The sequence below is a fragment of the Diuraphis noxia genome, unplaced genomic scaffold (assembly GCF_037042655.1).
Source record: "Diuraphis noxia isolate RWA-SAM2 unplaced genomic scaffold, SU_Dnox_SAM2 contig0005, whole genome shotgun sequence".
NCBI classification, from domain to species: domain Eukaryota; kingdom Metazoa; phylum Arthropoda; class Insecta; order Hemiptera; family Aphididae; genus Diuraphis; species Diuraphis noxia.
The window spans coordinates 7,606,697-7,626,134 of NW_028301715.1; the positions used below are offsets into that span (position 1 = coordinate 7,606,697).

Sequence of the window (19,438 nt, forward strand, 5' to 3'; positions counted from 1 at the left end):
CAACTCTATACGCAGTGTTGTTTCTCTCGGAACATATAATCGGGATCGTTCGCCGTCTCCGTCACCCCGATAATGGCCTAATAACAATATAATGTTGTATAATATAATGTTGTATAATATTATTATTATTATGCACGCATTGTGTACGCAGAGATTCAAGTGCTCTTCGGGTCGCGGTCGCGTCTTGGCGTTCTCCGGAGACGAATGTCTACAATCCCAATAATGTATTGTGGTGCGCGCACGGAGGAGGGACAGCTGCTGGTGATGTCCTCTGAGAACGGACCGTTCGAAAATTATCGTTATATTTTCATCCGTGTATAATGGTAATATATAAGACGTCGGATCGGATGGCACACGGAACCGGTCCAATTGTTTTGGTCACGATTCGATAAAAATGACCGAAACAGTTAACCTTTCCAATGGGTATAATAACGCACGCCGGTAATAATGAAAATAATGCTCGGATATACTGTCGAGTGGCCGAACCGGTTCCGATGTACGCCTTTGGGTCAAAGGTTTAGCATTCACACACGGCGGGGTCGGACCCTTTATAATATATTATGTAGGTATTGGATTTTCGCGCCGCCTCGTTTAAAAAAAATAAAGTTTTTATTGTCATTCATAAGCCGATTGCATTCATATACACGTCAGCGTTAAACAGAAAGGAGGCAGTCCCTGTAATATGTTAATATATCATTGGTCGTTTATTTTGAGTATATATTTTTTTCCTTTGACCTACAATAACAGAATCCGAGTGTGCCGGAGTAGATATCAGAAGTATAGCAGTGAAGAAAAATCTACGCTATAAATAAAAGATAAACATTCTCAGGTTCTGGCGAATGAAAATAAAAAAAATATCATAAAAAATACGGAGGGTGTTTGTATAGCAGTCTTAGGGGTGTATGCGATTGTGTGTTCCACAATCTAAGTAATGCATTTATTGATGGAGGATTACACGTCGTTTGCGCTGATGATAAATTAGATCAGTTACAATATTATACGAGCTCAAAATTATACATTTCTCTACTGTGACTAATATTGACATTGACAAAGTGCGTTATTATTACCATTAGGGATAAATAATACACGCGTTACATTCACAACTAATTGCCAAGGGAAAAACGAAATATATATTTTTACTAATATTTTCAAAACGTTATTTTTAAATAATAATAATATGTAGATACTTGATCTTTGCGTAATAGGAAAACAAATAATAATAATAAATATAATAACGTTATACTAACCGTACGATTGTTAAAAGAATTGATAGTAATAAAAAAAAAAACTAAAAATTTAAAATATTTTTTGTACGGCTGCACTTCACGTCCGCAGTACTTATTGATAATTACATTTTTGTAACGACAATGGGCGCACTATAAATGCATACTGTGGCTGTCTATCAATTAATCTCTTTTCGAATAAATTCTATACCACACAGAGACGATGACTTCGTGAAATGTTTTATTTTTTGCTTTTGATCTTAATCAACATTGTTCGCAAAGGCCATTAGTTACAATTGGAGATTTTGTTTTTTAATATTTTATTGTAAAGTTTATTTTTGGTTAAGAATTTGAGAATGATGGAATGTCTGCGTCTAACGTGCTGGGTATGTTGAAGTCTCTGCGTTCGTCTGTGTATTGGAGACATTCGGTGATAACCTAACCACGAGAAGGACACCGCGGTTCTTCTACTTTTTCCAGAAATAAATTTGGTTAAGCTTGCTGTAAACGAGCTTTTTTTCACTCGATCAAAACCTTAATAGATTTAGTTAAAACGGAATATATCAGGTTGAGTTAATAATTATATTACCGTAATATATTATTCGGTTGTATCACGATGTTCATCGTGTTGTGCGGCTGAATGACAGCAGGTGTCGACAGCCTTGTAATCGAATAAACCGTGACCTAGGTATAAAATCTTTTCGACCGCATACTAACGGAAGACGAGATCTGCTCGTGCAGGTTGTGGAATATGTAGGTACCTACCTACCTACACGACGAACAACCGTATTCTGTGGCTCGTGCTCATAATAATATAGTACGTATATATTAATATTATGTATAATAATTAATGTCACATAAGCCGATGCCGCGTTTCGGTAATACTTCCCGTCGGAATCATGAAAATGCCTTTAATCGGCTTATATCTGTACGTAGTAGGTATAATATGATTTACCGCCACGACCAGACTATGACAATGATTGATCGTACCACCGTCTACTTACGACGTCATATAATGTAATGATAGTAATAATAATAAAATAACCATTGTCAATTATTAGAAGTTGATACGAAACTACACAGACGCTTCGCTGCAACGAACGCCGGCGAAAGCGATGACGACGATGGGGAGGAAATGATTTCAAAAACGATTTCAAATTTACCCTCCCCCGTGCATCAGCTATATAATGATAGGTTAAAATGTCCTTGTGATAGGACAGGTCGTCAAATACTGCAATGTGTCTTATGTGTCCTTTTCATTATTCAACAACGACAAGAGCAAGGGTTTCTGAATACATATCAAATAATAAACCTAAATAAAAATATTGTTGCACTTTCTATTATATTAATATAATATGACATGGTCCCTAATTGAAAAGCATAATATAATATTGAATACTAACCGGAAATGCGTAGGCCTCTACTGCCGCAAAGAATAAATTATAAATTTTAAAATATAGTAATTTTAATCCGTTTATATTAGACGAATATTGGAATATTTTGCATTTTTATAAACTTTTTGAAATTATTTTTCTAGACGAAATCAATAGTTTTCAAAAATCGTAACAAAACAATATCACATGATTTTTTATGTTTATATATTTTCTCAAAAGAAAAAAAAGGATAAATACAAACATGTATTTTCCAAACAAGAATAAAAACACTATTTGCTAGAATGTTTCTTTGAAACAAACATATCCATAAACTTATTAATATAGATATATTACAACATTTATTATGAATGATAACAAACACACCTTTCGGATGATTACATGAAACTTTTTCTAAACAATGTCAATTTTTTGAGTGCATAATTTTTTACTAAACGACTCGCTCAAATATTTAGTACACTGTTAGTTTTTCACTGGTTATTTAAATAAAAATGCTTTGATAGACATTTAATTCAAAACATAAAAATGTATTTAGCATATTTAAGCACTTTGTGACCTTTTTCATATTATATTCGTTTGAAAACTTTCACTCTTAGAGATGTGTTCAAAACTTGAACACATTGGCGTAGTTACGTTTTTGCATTTTTAGACTATGTTTAGTGTATATATGCATATATAATATATATATGTATTAAAAAGACTACCTTTAAATTAAAAAAAAAAACTTTTTACTTAAAAAGTGACTCCACCACAATATCTGTCCCTCGACAGCGAGGGTAAACTTTTTTATGATTTTGTTTTATTTGCAACCAAAACTATTATAATTTACTACCTATCGCATAAGTTGCAATGTTTTTTTTCCTTCGTTGGTAGGTTTGTTTTGTAAACAAAATAAACAGAAAAAACCTCTTTGCAGTTATCGTTAACTCACAATAATATGGACAGACGTGTAGGCAATTATAATAAAACGTAATAAAAAAATTATAACTTAAATGTCAATGAGTACCTACATAAAATTTATAAATTAGATTTTCTTTTTACAAAAAAAAAATACTACTAATAATCATTTAAGTTTTTTTTTTTGAAATAACTTTAACAATACTTAATATAATAACTTATATTGTTTAATAATGATTTATGATTACATTTATTTTATCTAAATTAAATGGAATTATAATGGAACGACTGTCGACTAGTATAAAATTGTATAATATTATATATAAGTACTGTTTTTAATAAACTATATAATAATATTATCATTTGCGATTATTATTATTATATAAGCGTGAAAAGTTTATATTGAAATAAATCATCGAGTTCATATTATAATTCAGCAGACCAAAAACGAGCCCTATAACTATATAACCATATACTACCTATACCTACGAACTCTTCTCGAAATATAAAACGCATAAAGTGTGCAATCGTCCGTGTCGGTGTTTTATTTTATAGCTCTGCTAGCTTTGAGTTTTTCAAGTCCTCGTGAAAATATTAGAGCGTTTAATTTATCGTTTTAGTGTTTCCCGAGCAATATTATTACTGTTATAGGTGTCCCTGTACGATAGGTCTCCCGCGTATACATATACAAGGTGTAAAGATAGAATAACTTTTGTTCAAATTAATATTTTTTATTTTTTTTTTTTTTGTCCATTAAGTGACCCCAACGCTACATGTACGTATAATATGTTTTGGATAAATTCAAAATACTTAATATTATTGTGAATCTGATTGTAAAGAACAATTTTGATGATTAAAAGATTTTTTTTTTATTGATCTATTTGTTACAACCCGACATCTTAGGACATTAGTTACAGTTTTTTTTTTTTTTGTGATACTTTTTTACATAATTGTATTTACATTTACAAATTAAAAGATTTATATAAGTCAAGTAGGTAGTTTATTTTTTAGAATTTTTTTTAAAATTCAATATACTTTAAAAAAAATATGATTTATGAGAATTCGCTGACATGAGTATTATTTCTTAAATTTGTTACTTTTCATATAATATTAACAATTTTTGTCATACGCTGAATAAGCATAATTTATTTTTTTGATCAAGTCTTTCTGTTACATCCTGTATATGTTTGCCCGACGACTTATTATTTTCGTTTCGCGGATATAATAAGATTTAAATTTTTTTCCCGTTATTACTATTATAATATTACCTATATAGGACAGGTTGCGTATTATTACCCGCGTATCGGAGGCGGTTTTGTTTGGTTTTGTTTTGTTTTGTTTTGCCTTTCTTTGCCTACCCTCTGCCTGCACGCGGGTTAAGCGCAGCACACGCCTGAGTTATGAGCTCGCCCCGTCCCCGACTATCTCGGAGGTATTTTTTCCCGGCCGCAATTTATTTGGCACGTCCTCGACCGTACGCGACCAATGAATCTTAACGCGCCGCCGCCACCTCCACTTCCGCCTCCGCATCCGGCCGTATAACGGAATTCACAATTTCTGCGCGACACCCGTGGAGATATATACGGTTTCGAAATATATACGGCGCGGGAAAAATTTCGAAGGTATTTTCTACCTATAATAATAATAATAATATTTCAGTAATACGCGCATCGCTAGATCATCATGGTGGCTATAATGGGTAGGTAACGCAGGTAATAATATGGTGGGTGAGTGGGTGTGGCCGTGTATAGCGACGAAACGACGATAGAGTGAAAAATAAAACGGGAAAAAAAACGTTCCACCCACCCATACTCGAGGCGTACGAAATACAAACGCTTTAAGAAGACAAATTTCTTCTTTCGGTATAGATCAAAACGCGCACCCTTATTGTTCGCCGTCCACCACCCGCACACCCCTTTGGGTTTGGCGATAGGGTTAGGGTTTATAATCATATGCGTGGGCGTCGTCTTCCCAACGTCTCGCGGTGTTTTTCTTCCTCCCTCTCTCTCACAAAACGTCAACCGTCGTCGCTCCGAGGTGGGGGAGTGAATTAAAATTTCACAACCTTAACCGTAGTACCTGGTCGAGAGCATAGTTCAGTTTTGAGCATGGACCAGTGGATCACGTATCAATATCCCGACGGGTACAGCTACTACACCAATAACAATAATTGCAATAGTTACAACAATTACGGTTACGACTATAACCATGCTACCGGCTACCGGTATCCCGAGGTAAAAAACACACACGCACACAAACGCACTCGCTCGCAGACACTAATATTTTATTGTCAATGTATTACACTATGTTTTGTTTTAGGTACCATAATAGCTATTATTATTATTATTTGTAGATCAATTACGCTAAAATTGTATTTATTAGAACACGACATTTCGCTTTAGTTATTAAAAGACTTGGACATCTGTACCGACGTAATATACTATATTGTGTTATTATTTATTATTATTATTATTATTAAAATACTGAAAGCAATAATAAACTTGTATTATTTAGAATGTCGCCGAACACTGTTCAAAATGTTGTGCTTATTATATTATTTTTATATTCTCTTTGCATACCTAAGTATTTACAACGATTTAGCCGTTTGATAACTACTTGAATTATATTTATTTGATTTACGTTATGTTTTTTTTTTTAAATTATTATTATTAAAGGACGTATTAGTTTCACAATAAAGCTATGTAAAAATAAAATAAAAATAAATTCAAGTAGATTACCTCCATTAGCATATTATTTTATATTACCACATGGTCATTACGCATATGTGTTTACAGCAACGGTATTGTCATATTTTGTTTATTTATTCTTGTATTGTATTGCTACACGAGTACAAAAGTATACAATATGATTAATTTAATGATAAATTATTATCAGATTTTTCGTCCTCAGTGTAATGAGTGTTTATTGTCGCCGTAAAACCAAATAATATATCAAAGTATAATAATTTCAAATCGATTGTAATATTTTGCTTTTAACCATTTTTGTAATGGTTTTAATTTCGATAACAAAAGCTTACCATCTATTTTCAGAGTGGGCCAAATCGAATGTGGAATTATTACAAAACGTTAACCTATATATTATTTAAACGTATTTTCGAAATTAATAACCATTATTGTTTTAATTTTAAAATTATTATTATTATTAATTTTTATTTTTTTTTTGAAATTCAAGTTATAAATCTAATAACGAAGAAATTTAAATTAGTTTTTCGCGAATGTTCGGAATATTATATATATGAGTTATTTTCTCTACAAACATTTATTATTCCCTTGGAAAAAATTATTTTACAGCGGTTTTAACTAAGTATCTATCTCGTAATATAAAAATAACAGTTCATTTAGAAGACAAGTCTAACCTAACAAATCAAATTTCAAGTGTAATTTTTCGTCAAATAGCAATTTTAAAAAGTTTCTCCCACGAAAGTTTCATTCGAACGTAACAAAGCTACTTCCAATTACTATACGTACCCTTACTATGCTACGTTTAACTTTTTTTTTTTTTAAATTGCCAAAATGAAACTGTACATTTTATCAAAAAATATTGACCTTTAAATTCCACCGAAACACTTTTCTGCTTTATAAAAACTTATTATTATCATCGTCTCGGTGTCATACTGTATTTTTTACTCGGAATTTTAACATAACGGCCAAAGTACTTATACATATTTTTTGTGCGCCACGCAATTTATTATTTATTCAAACCATTCGATCTTAGTTGACAATGATAATAAAAACAATGACTACTATTGTAATCAGCATTTTGGTATATTATACATTATTGATCACGCACTTTGGACGGACAAATTGTTAAAATTATTATTGTCAGTAGACGTTTGACGGGTTTTCATATTTGCTTATAAATTACTATCGACAAGTACGGCGAGTCTGTCAAACGATATCAATGGCCATAATTTCATTACTATTTTATAACTAATCAGACGACGTATTTCATTCGACCGAAATAAAACGGCCGACGGCCGTAGACGAAATGATATTACGTATTATTATATTTTTCGCCATGTCGCCAAACTTCTCCCTCGAACAAACCGTAATAAATATATAATAAAAAAAAATTCATCTAATGCACCGCGATTGTTGTTATATCGTCGTATCCGGCACGCTCATCATCGGCAGCGGACACAATATTATATATTTGTACACACGATTACGCTGTAATATAGCAAGTCTAGTCGCGATAAATCGAAAAACTTGACAAGTCGAATTTTTTTTTCTTCTAGACAATTCGAGGTAGTTACTAATTAGTTAGATATCTCGAATAATACATATATCTCGAAGCGATTTTATATCCCACTTCGACTTCGAGTTATCGCGACTCGACTGTATCATATTATTATTATTGTTTTATAATATTATTATATTATAAATTGGTATTGACGGGTCAGTGACTTTCCGCGTTTAATATATTATTATTTTTGGTAAATCATAATCCAATATAAATATGCAATAGCTGGTACATAATATTATGTGTAAAAAATATCCTAACCTAATATGTCTCACATATTGTATACTATTATATTTTTTTTGTTACTTAAGTAAAATAAAATTATTATTATTATTAACCGTGCAGTGATGTGCTTATTACAATCGTAGTAGTTGTTTGGTTATTCCACACCATCAGCGAGTCTAACCCCCCAAATCAAGTGCGCGACAACATTCGGCCCGCTTTCGAAAATCTTCGTCTACCCTTTTCTCTCTCCATTATATATATATATATATATATATATATATATATATATATATAAATTGTGTGTTTACCTATATCTATATCTATATATATATATATATATATATGCGTTTACCTATGTATATAATGTATACGGAGCAGGAGACTCTAGCGCAGGCGAAAAGAGCTTTTCGTCGAGCGACTATTGAATTAAAACCTCGCGCGCTCATTGTCGTCGAAATCCAATTAGTCGCTCCTCCGGCGGCAATTGGCGGTGAGTGCGCGATGACGAGGGGGGGAGGCTGTTTTTTCGACGAGCTTTCGGAATAATAATAATAATTTAATTTCGATTTAAACGGGACGGTGCACCACTGCAGTAGTTGTTCGCTTCGGACGAGAAAGTATAGAGAGTGAAGTGGAGTTTTCCGGTTTAATTCATACAACTGACGATTTTCCACGACTAAACGTCCCCTCGCGACGTAAACAAGACGCGGACGACGACGGTTGAACATTTTCCATTCCCCCCTCCCCACTTCTTTTCGGCAGCTTTTTATATCATGTTCGGTGAATGAACAAAATATTATAATGTATAATTATATTGTTATGTATATAATAGTTTGCGCAAAATAATGATACGTTTTTCATTATTGGGCGTAGGCGCCGTTCTTCAGTGCAGTATTCCGACTGTTTGAAAAAAAAAATGTTTGAATAAAAACTGTTCTTTTGTAAAAATTACGAGATGGGAAAATAATTACTATAGGTAAATATTTTCAAAAACATGTTATTACTGTATATTATATAGTATTGTATACGGTATGTTAATTGTATGAAACGATAATAATAAGAAATTGTTTTTCGTTTCGTCAATTTAACTTTTTCCATTACCTTTTAGTCGCCACATTACCTTTACGGATAGTATTACATTCAGCACATAAATAAGCTGAAACAATTATATTAATGTTATAAGTTATTTAAAAATGCTTTAACGCATAACTTTTTCATTCAGCTTTTCTACCATTGCTGTAGGGATTTTTTCTTCGAATCGAACAATTTGTACCATCATCGAAAAAGTTGTCGGTCTACATTATGAACGATACTGTAGGTAATACAATACAATATTTCGCATATTATTAATTTATGAAATTCAAAATTCCCATCCTCTCTTGTCATATAATAGTATGTTCATTCGAAGAAAAATTTAATTAACTATTGAATAATTGGAAAACAAAAAACTACAATATTAGTTACAATGGATATAATAATATACGGTTAATATGAATTGACTAGAATACCGATTGATACAAAAAAAAAAAAAACATTTGTGTTTGTATTTTGCCTATACATAGGATACCGAAATGAGCGACAATATTTTATTCTTTTAGTGTGTTTTTTTTCGCTAGTTTTTTGAGTCAATAGATATAATGTTGTTACGTTAGGGGCGCGTTTTATAACAAACAAACGAGATGTGACATATATGTGCTGGTTGATTAATAATATCACAATAGCAACAACAACAATAATAATATGTATTTTCCTTTTAGACCTCGAACGGCGCAACAGACTCGACAAACAACAAACAACAGCACTCACAGCCCACTGCCGTTGCAGTGCAACCTAAGCCGGAACAAAAGCCCGTGGAATGCAACCTGTGCCATCGAAAGTTCAAAAACGTACCGGCTCTAAATGGACACATGAGGCTGCACGGTGGATACTTTAAAAAGGTCAGTGTAGTTTTATTCGTGCACACACTCGCCCACGTTTCTTTGACTATAATACAGTCGCCCTGTATGCACTGCGATATAAAATATATTATACTCTCCGAGCACTGCAAACGCCCAAACGCGGCGGTGTTTGATACGAAATTCAGTGCAAATATTATACGCATTTCATTCAAACGCACATCATCGTGTTATGAATTGAAAACGCAGTAAGAATATAATAACGAACGCTTTTGCAATTCGTATGATGCATGTTTGCAGACTCGCTGCAGTAGATAGCTAGGTATGCTGAAGTTTTTAAATATTCGTTCCATATAAAATTAAAACTATCGAGGTTTTAAAATAGTCGATACAATAATTATTAACATTAGAAACTGTCGACGTAATTAATTTTTCAACAATAACGCAACATAAACTATTGCTATTATTATTATTATTATTACGTCGTGTACAAAATTATTTAATTTGCGATTAAATGTGCGTGATAATAATTTCATAACATTATACACATAAAGCAGTAAACGAATTTCGTTTTTGTTTTAAATTTTTCATAAAACATTGCAACACGCGTAACTGTTTTTATTATACTACTGCAGCGGATAAAGTATACGAGTATAGGTACGTAGTAGAGTACCTATAATAGTAGGTTTGTTTAAGAAATTATAATTTAGAGTTTAAACAGTCGAGTGGAGTTCAGATTTTTACATATTATATACAAAACGCTTTGTATGTACGGTGTATACCATCCGTGCTGTCAAAATGACATATACACTCTAATTTCCAGCAACATGAGTTTTTTTCCACTGCACTACCCAATCCCGGCAGTTAGATTTGACCCGTAATAAAGATTTTTCCCCTCCTCTCGCTTCCCCGGAAAATGTCTGCAGCCTTCTGGTTCACTAATTAACGCACGACCGAAATTTCGACCAATTATCTCTACCAGCTCGGTAATCCCAAAAGGTTTAATGAGACGTGAGTTCGATCAATGGGAAATGCCGAACGAGAGGAAAACACGGTGTTTGTAGCGAGGGGGGAGGGGTTGAAAATCGTGCGTACATCCAAATTGAATTTTTCATTTGCAAAGCTTCACACTTTCCTGGATTCAGTCGGAATCGTGGGCCGGGTGGGGAAGGAGTCAGACGCGCAGTTATCCGATGCTCAAAGAGATAGAGTAGGTATGACAAAGAGATCTATGATAACGTTTCTATAAAACATATTATCGTCGACTATGACTTCAAAAGGATTGTTTTTGTGCACACGTATACGAAAGTAGGTGTATAGGTATATACAATATACATAATAGGTATTATATATGTATATATCGTATGTGTGTGCGAGTGTGTGTGATGGGTGCACATGTATATAATATGCTTATATGTACCTATATGTACGATTGTAGCACTGCGTACCTAAACTATAAGTCCTCGAGAATATCGAAAGGGAACTTGTGTGATTGAGTAGGGATATGATTCGAATCATTATAACAACTTATACTAATTAGTAATAATAAGTATGGTTGAATATTATTTCGTAGTGATAGTATTACGCAAGTATTGAGTACACACAATTAATACCTACCTATACATATTATACGACTTTTATTATGTCATTTTATTGATATTTACCAGTCCTAAAGTAATGTTAAATCAGTATGTATATATTATACTCGCAGACAGTGGCGTAGTTATGATTTGGTTCTGGGGGGGGATATTTAATTAATTGGATAAACGTGAAGTGGAGGCCAAAGTCCCCCACACCACCCTAACAGGTTTTTTTTTAAAACATAATTCTATACACAGTTAAATTAATACAAAAATTTTATTTCCATAAATTTTATAATTTATAAAATAAAATCCAATTTCCTTGGTTTTTTGGCTAACTCGTTTAATATTACTAGCAGTTGAGACAGCTAAGTTTAAAGAATGAGCTGCACAATGTATGTACAATGCTTTAGGATACATTGCTCTAACGTGGGCTTGAACGCCTTGCATGTGGCCTGCCATATTACTTGCACCATCGTAACCTTGTCCATATAAATAGTTGCAGTCAACCCCACAACTCATCAATCCTATTATACCAAATTAAAATATCAAAATAAATTGTTTTAAAAAATGTAAGCCATATTTTTTTCAATTACCATTCAATATAGAATCTGCTAAATTTTTGCCTGTCAAGCTTTGAACAGGAATAAATTTTAAAAAATCTTCATTCACATTTTTATTTTTGTCAACATATCTAACACACAAGGCTAACTGTTCAACCACTGATATATCAGTGGTTTCATCAGCCAACACAGTAAAACATTTTGAGTCATTGACTTGATTCACAATCTTTTTCAAAATTACATCACCACACACTGAAATTATTTCATTCTGAATTTGGGGACAAATGAATTTATTTCTGCCTTCTTTCTGTAAAATACTTTTTAAATAGCCATCGCCATCAGCACGGTATTTTAAAATGGCTCTAAAATTGCCTTGATTTATATTATCAAAATCTGTAACATAAATGACTTACATTTAAGTGATACAAAAATATATCAAATATATTATATTCAAAAAGCTATGGTGAAATAAATAAATGTATAAAACAAATACTAACCATATATGCTCCCAGAATCATTATGTCCACGCAATGCTAGCTCTTGACGACCACACAATATTATACATTCAATAATTGGTACAAGGCGGCTCCTATTTGACTTAATTTGCTTTGTTCTATTAGAATTTTAAAAAAATATCATAAATATATATTGACAAATAATAAATAATTAACATGACTCATGTCATTGTATACCTTTCGGAATCCAGTCGATCAATTATTGACAATTCTTTATGAGAATATATATTTAAAAAATTGTCAGAATCCAAAATGGAAGATTGATGATAACTCCTTTGTGAATGGGTACGAAAAATCTGAAATGAAAATAAACAATAATAAATATATTAGGTGTACAATATACCGCCAAGGCATATAAATAAAAAAGCATGCAATAAGTGCATATTACAACTACCTCCTTAGCATTTTTCCATTCATTTAAGGCTTTAATTACAAGCTGTCCTAATGGCTGACTATTAATTCCACCAGTTTTAGCAAAAATTACGCAATGTTTGCAGAAAGCTCCATTTTTAAGTTCAGAATATGACAGCCAATTATACTCTGTAAGCCACTTGTACTGAAACCTCAAGCCACGTTTTTTGTTTTTTTCACTTATGGGAAATTTATAGTTAGATGGAGGAACCCACACGTTAGTTAGAATCTAAAATAAATTTTTGTTTATGTAGTTATACAATTTTGAATTTTTGATATAAAATTATTATTCTTACAAGATGTTTATCTTCATCAGAAATTGAATTTCTTTGTATGAATAAACCTACATCATTTTTGTGATATTGCTGTATGTTCAAGGGTTCTTCAATCTTTTATATAAATACACATAAGGCAATAAGCATATTATAAAATGTATAATAAATTAATAACTAAACTCTAAAACATATGCTTACAACGAGCTCAAGCGCAATACATTATGTGGAAATGTTGATAACCAAAATATAAAAAATATAAAATCATAAATACATGCAAATTTTTAATTAAATAGAACAAATTGATATAATTATAACTTATATAAATAATATTACTAAAAGTTCATTTTTAAATGTAACACTGATCTTACCTCATCTTCGTTTACTTCGTCAGCTTTTGATTTTTTTACAAAAAAAGAAAGAATATTATTCTTTCTTTTGTTAATCTCATGCTTATTAGTGATATTCATACTAAAATACTAAATGTGTAGGCGTGTAGCAACAGTTATGGAAATATAAATTTTAACATAAACAGTCACAGAGGCGTCAACAAAAACAAACAGAAAACTATGTAAAACTATTAACTAATAACTATAATATTACGTGGGTAGTAAAAGACGTCGTCACATCAAACAACGGTCGTTGGTTGTCGAGTCAGTGGACAGTGGTTATCAGTTTATCATCACAATTATTACGTATCGAAAAAACCACAGATGTCTATAAATAGAAATTTGTAGGAAAAACACTTGGTTAATCTATGGTATTGCGTTTCACGTATGATTGTATGAATGTATCATGAATGATAATATGATAGACGAAATATATAATTTGAGAGCCAAGATAAGGACATGGTGAATTAAATCCGTAATTATAATATATTTTATTATATTATTATAATATATATTTTATATGTCAATACATTAAACATTTAAAAAAAAAAAAGGCTCTGGGGGGGGATCTATCCCCATCATCTCCCCCCCATAACTACGCCACTGCTCGCAGACTTCAAAATATAAAATCAGTTCAATAGCTGCGAATGAGGAACGAATTATAATTGAATGTAAAAATTTAAATGACGTTTCGTATCTTTATACTAATATTGGTTTGGTTTTTTTACATTTTAACTAAACGGGTTCAATAGAATTCCAAACAAAATTATGTGTACATAAAATATACATACTATATTGAAAAAACACATACAAAAAACTCAACGTTAAAACTACTATAATTTTAATTACTGATAAACGTTAGTCGGTTAAATTCTCTCTGTATTAATATTTTTAATTTGTCAAAATGTGAGTAATGTTTGAAATTTTTCCTATTTTTTACAAAAATGTGAACGAATATCTTCGTTAAACACAATATCTAGCTAAGTAGCTATACTAACATTGTGATTTAATCTGTTTGTTCCCCATATATGCGCGTACAATATATTTCGCACATTTTTATTTTACAAACAAATATACATGATAATCCATACATAATAAACTTATCAAATTATCAGTTGACTATACAGCAACTTTCTATACTTTAAACTTACATGAAATTACCCTCGAGGAACGTACTATTATTGAGTTTCCTTTGATACAGTCTAATAACTTCAACATTTGACTTTCAATAATTTTAACAATATTTGACACTTACACAAATGCTTACGTATATATATATATATGTGTGTGTGTGTGTGTGTGTGTGTATAAATATAAAATATGATATTTATGAAATTCTTTACATATATCAATAAATTAACAAAATTATTATATAATTTCTTGTAAGACATTTTGACATCTCAAATATTAACCTAACCAAATTTGATTGCACGTGTAATATAATGAGTATTAATAACACTACGGTATTATTCGGAAACCTCATAATTATGAACAAAGAAGTGACAACAAATATTAAAATCGGAAATATTAACCTATTAATAAATTTTAAATAATGAGCTCTTTATTGCTGAAAAACCCTTAGCATCTCTCTATTCCGTAAATGTTCACGAATGAATTTCGGACACAATACTTGACAACTCGAAATCACAAAGCTTACACATACCAATACCGGCTATACGGGCTGTCTATATAGTCCGCATTACTCCATTTCGTTATAGTAAATCGAGTTCGTGTCCATTGGTGTATTACGGAAAAATCGAGAGACTATCATATTGTGTGTGCTATACACTTCACGTTAAATCAATTAACATCAAAAACTATAGTTATCGCAAACGACCCTTTTACGAGTCGGGCCATGTCTGTGCACATTTTTAATAAATAATACAATTTTTAATGATAGGTAATAGTAGTATATGGCTATTCAGATAGTACCTGCAATGCCTCCTTGTTACCTGCCCCAATACGCATCGCCCGATAAATATACATACATGTATCGTCGAGGAAACATAACACAGAGGTTTCCTGCAGAGACGTAACGAGTAACTGAAAACCAATTTGAATATTTTCCACGACGGCCGGAAATGTTTTACAAAGAAACGGATATTTACATTGAACACTCAATCAAACTTTCGTATTTACACTGACGTATACACGGCGAACAAATCACTTTGTGTTTACGAACGTCGTTTCTTAGGTTTTTGAAGGAAAATAACCTTTTTCTTCTTTGATCTCGTTTCAGACTATACTGCATTAAAAGCGGGAGTTTTCCATCCCTTTTTATTACTATTATTATATATATATATTTTTTTTTTCACGACAATTATTCACCTCTAAGGCAGACGGTTTTATTTAATAAATTATGTCGTAGCTAAGGACTAAAAAGGAGATATTGCCGTCATATTACTTTTCGTTTTTTTTCTGCTTTTCATTAAATTAGAAAAATTCGTTCACAAAAAAAGTTACAAACTGCAATAAGAAAATAAATGTATGTTATATGTTTTAAATTAAATTACAAAATAAATTATGTTTACTATTTTAGAAACATTTTCATTTTTGAAAAAAAATTAAATAAATAGAGTGAGATTACTATCGTTTTTAATTTCGTAATGTGTACTGTGCCCCAAAGACGCCTAGGGTCATACTTTTCACAGAAATCTTTGTCTTTCATTCATGTATAACGACTAAAAGAATTTTTTTCATCATCACCACTATATATTGTAATACATAATATCCACCACAAAAATTATTTTCATTTCTGAATAGTTATATTGTATGAATCAGAAGTAACACAGTAATATTATACAAAGTAATAAATGCTGAACATATCTGCGTCATAAATGTCACAAAAAATACAGTTTAACGGCTAATACTTTACCAGATTATATGATGAAAACAAAACTCGGTAGTTGAATGGTAGGTAATACATTTAAAAAAAAACACGAATAATTGAAATAAGATATTTCGAATATATCGTGGGCCATTTTTAATTAATTAAGAATAATATATTATTATAGTTTTTGGACCTTGACCTCGTCCATCATATAAAAACTCGACTTTGTCTTCAAGTCGTTTCCAAACGATTTATGTTGGTATAGCTATTAACCTTTTTACTAATTTAAAAATATTTTGTTTCTTATTAAGTAATTTACATTTAGTGTTTGTGGGAAATGTTAAAAATTTACGAGTTGGAAATTAAACCCAGATTGCCAAACTTTGTGATCAATAAGATTCGTATACGAATTATTCTGTATAGCAATGGAAGTGTACGACAAAATTACTGGAATTGTAAATATAGCGAGAGGGTAGGTCTGTGCCCCCGCCTTGATTGGAAACAGTAAAAAAAATACACTTTGTCGTAAACTTAATTTAAGAATAGCGATATTTAAATTTTCATCCGATATAGCCATTGTGAACAAAAAAATTAAAACTATAAAACATAAAAAAAATACTAGTTTAAGCTGTAAGAAAACGAATGACACGAATAAGTACAGACAAACGTAAATACTATAATAATTGTGTTCAATATTATGTTTGAGTCGATATAAATAATGGATTGATTTCATCTCATATAATAATAATTAACAGTTTATATTGCAAACGTACCAATATTAATGAGATATCTAGATTTATAATTATAAATAATTGTCGATATCTTACCCGCCACCAGTCGAGTCTCAAATCTTACTCCATTTGAAATGAGACACTTTTTTAATTTAATGTTATTAACGTTTAATATACTACTCCGAGTGCACAGTATACATTTTAACTTGGTGCCTGTCCAACGATATGATTTATTTTCATAAAACTTATGTACACTTTTGGAATTAAAATCAAAACTTTTACGTGACACAAAACAGCTTAACTTTAGATTATTTACACCATCGTATGAATATTATGAGGGTTAAAGATACTTAATTCAACTTCAAAGGAACTAAAATATTATGGTGTGTTATAGTTTTACGAACGCCATACACTAAATTATACCAAAACATGTCATCGATCTTCGCGCATTACGTTAAAGTTTAAAAATTGAAATTTGCATTAGATGTTACACGATATGTTAATAGAAAGCTGACCTAAATAAATTATACTTCCGGACATAAAATATAAGTATAATGCATTATGCATGACTATCCGATTTTTAACAATACCATAATTTAAAATATGTATACATTTACAATGTAATAATACGCCAATAATAGTAGGTACGTATATAGTCTATATTATTTTTATGGCAGATAATTCGGATTTTATTACATTATTCCTATGGCATCGCGTCAGGGGATTGATAAAATATAAGGTATTATTTTTTTTCAATTATTGTCAGTCATTATTATCTTTGTGATAAAAAGTTCATTGGAAACCATATCAATATTCTATATATGTACCCTCTAAATCTGCATATTATGCCATTCTATCAAGTACGCCCCCACAAAACAAATCATTATTTAATCCCGACAGACCGCTATATTATAAAACCATATGCAGCGAGTGTTTGTGTGTATGTGCGGGATAGGTGGATGGGTGCATGGATGGATGGATGTGGGTGTGTACGAGTATTTGTATAGGAGTACATAGTTTAATATCTGCCAGCCTTTTACTCCCCTAATATTAATTACAGAAATGCCCCACACATCCCACCCGCTGCTGCCTTGTATCGGCAAGAAGTCCCAAAATGTTTTGCCATTACTTTGCCTTACTCCATCCCGGTCAACTGATTTATCATGTTGATTACTATAGGGGTTTAGCGGATGCAAAAACCGCAATGAACTATTTCGATCTCCAAAAAGGTGTCGGGTTGTGGGCAGGAGAGTCAGAGAAAAACTTCACTGGATTTTCCTAGGCTACACCGAAATTTCCATTATACACAAGAAAATAGACCCGCACAACTCAACCACATGCTCGAACACGCCGCGATTAATATCACGATTGTTATAATAAAATAAAAACAAAAAAACATAAAACGTGCAAATGAGCAAACGCGCAAACCAATGACTCGAGTGTGTGTATTTACTATATATAGTAAAACTCTCGGTAAAAATCAAAGTAAAAAAAAATTTTAATAGGTAAAGATGTTGTAATATTTTATTTTAACGCATTTCCGTGGAAACTATTGTTCCTATGTTGAAGTGTTTAAGATTTTGAATTAGACAAAATATTACGTTCAGAACACGATAATACAAAAAGATGAAAAACAATGTGTACAACGCTCAACCGTCATAATATAAATTACGATACGATTAAGAACTATTTAAATATTTAATTTAGTATTTAAATTTTTAACAGTTATTATATTATATTATGATGTAGTTTAGTAATAATAAAGGTATAAAACAGTTGCACTACAATATTTTTTTCATATTATTTAATCAGAATCATTTTTAAATTAATACATTTTAAACATTTATCGCAATCAAAAATTACTGAATTTGTACAAAACACTCATAAATTCATAATCCATATTGTTTTAAACGTTTTCGATACTGATTATTTCAGATTAAATTCCTTGAATACTATGAATATTATTAAATTCCGCTACAAAAGATTATAGTCATGTTTTCAGAACATTTCTATTTCAAAATGATTTACATTTTCGACCATAATAGTAACACACGATGAAATGAATATTCAATATCTTTAACTATCTTATTGACCACCCGGCATTACTTGGATTATCATATTATTCTCTGAATAAAATACATTGTATCTATAAAGCCTATAGAGTATAAAATATAAATATAACATAGAAACACTGAATTTGTAAAATTTGAAAATCATGCATAGGTAAGTAATAAAATCCAACAATAAAATAGA

General features: G+C 31.2%; 2 protein-coding genes across 4 annotated transcripts in view; one reads left to right on the plus strand and one right to left on the minus strand.

Annotated features, from left to right (window-relative positions):
• The window catches only part of LOC107164382 (uncharacterized), a 277,547-nt gene that overhangs the window by 244,910 nt on the left and 13,199 nt on the right, over positions 1-19,438 (plus strand). For all 3 annotated transcript variants that reach the window (XM_089228629.1, XM_089228631.1, XM_089228630.1), the window contains exon 9: positions 9,757-9,936. In XM_089228629.1, the coding sequence (XP_089084755.1) occupies positions 9,757-9,936 (180 nt within the window). The remainder of the gene's footprint in view (positions 1-9,756; positions 9,937-19,438) is intronic.
• On the minus strand, positions 11,733-13,705 carry LOC149054841 (zinc finger MYM-type protein 1-like). The gene is made up of 7 exons (XM_089228532.1): positions 13,607-13,705; positions 13,260-13,352; positions 12,947-13,192; positions 12,730-12,848; positions 12,535-12,650; positions 12,071-12,430; positions 11,733-12,001 (listed from the first exon to the last, which is right to left on the minus strand). Exons 1-7 carry the CDS (start codon positions 13,703-13,705, stop codon positions 11,733-11,735), a joined length of 1,302 nt encoding a protein of 433 aa, XP_089084658.1.

Coding starts and splice junctions, on each gene's coding strand:
- LOC149054841 (XM_089228532.1), bottom strand. CDS start 13,705: ATGAATATCACTAATAAGCATGAGATTAACAAAAGAAAGAATAATATT. Junction 13,353..13,606: donor ACGAAGTAAACGAAGATGAG/GTAAGATCAGTG, acceptor TTTATATAAAAG/ATTGAAGAACCCTTGAACAT. Junction 12,431..12,534: donor TGATTCTGGGAGCATATATG/GTTAGTATTTGT, acceptor TTTATGTTACAG/ATTTTGATAATATAAATCAA.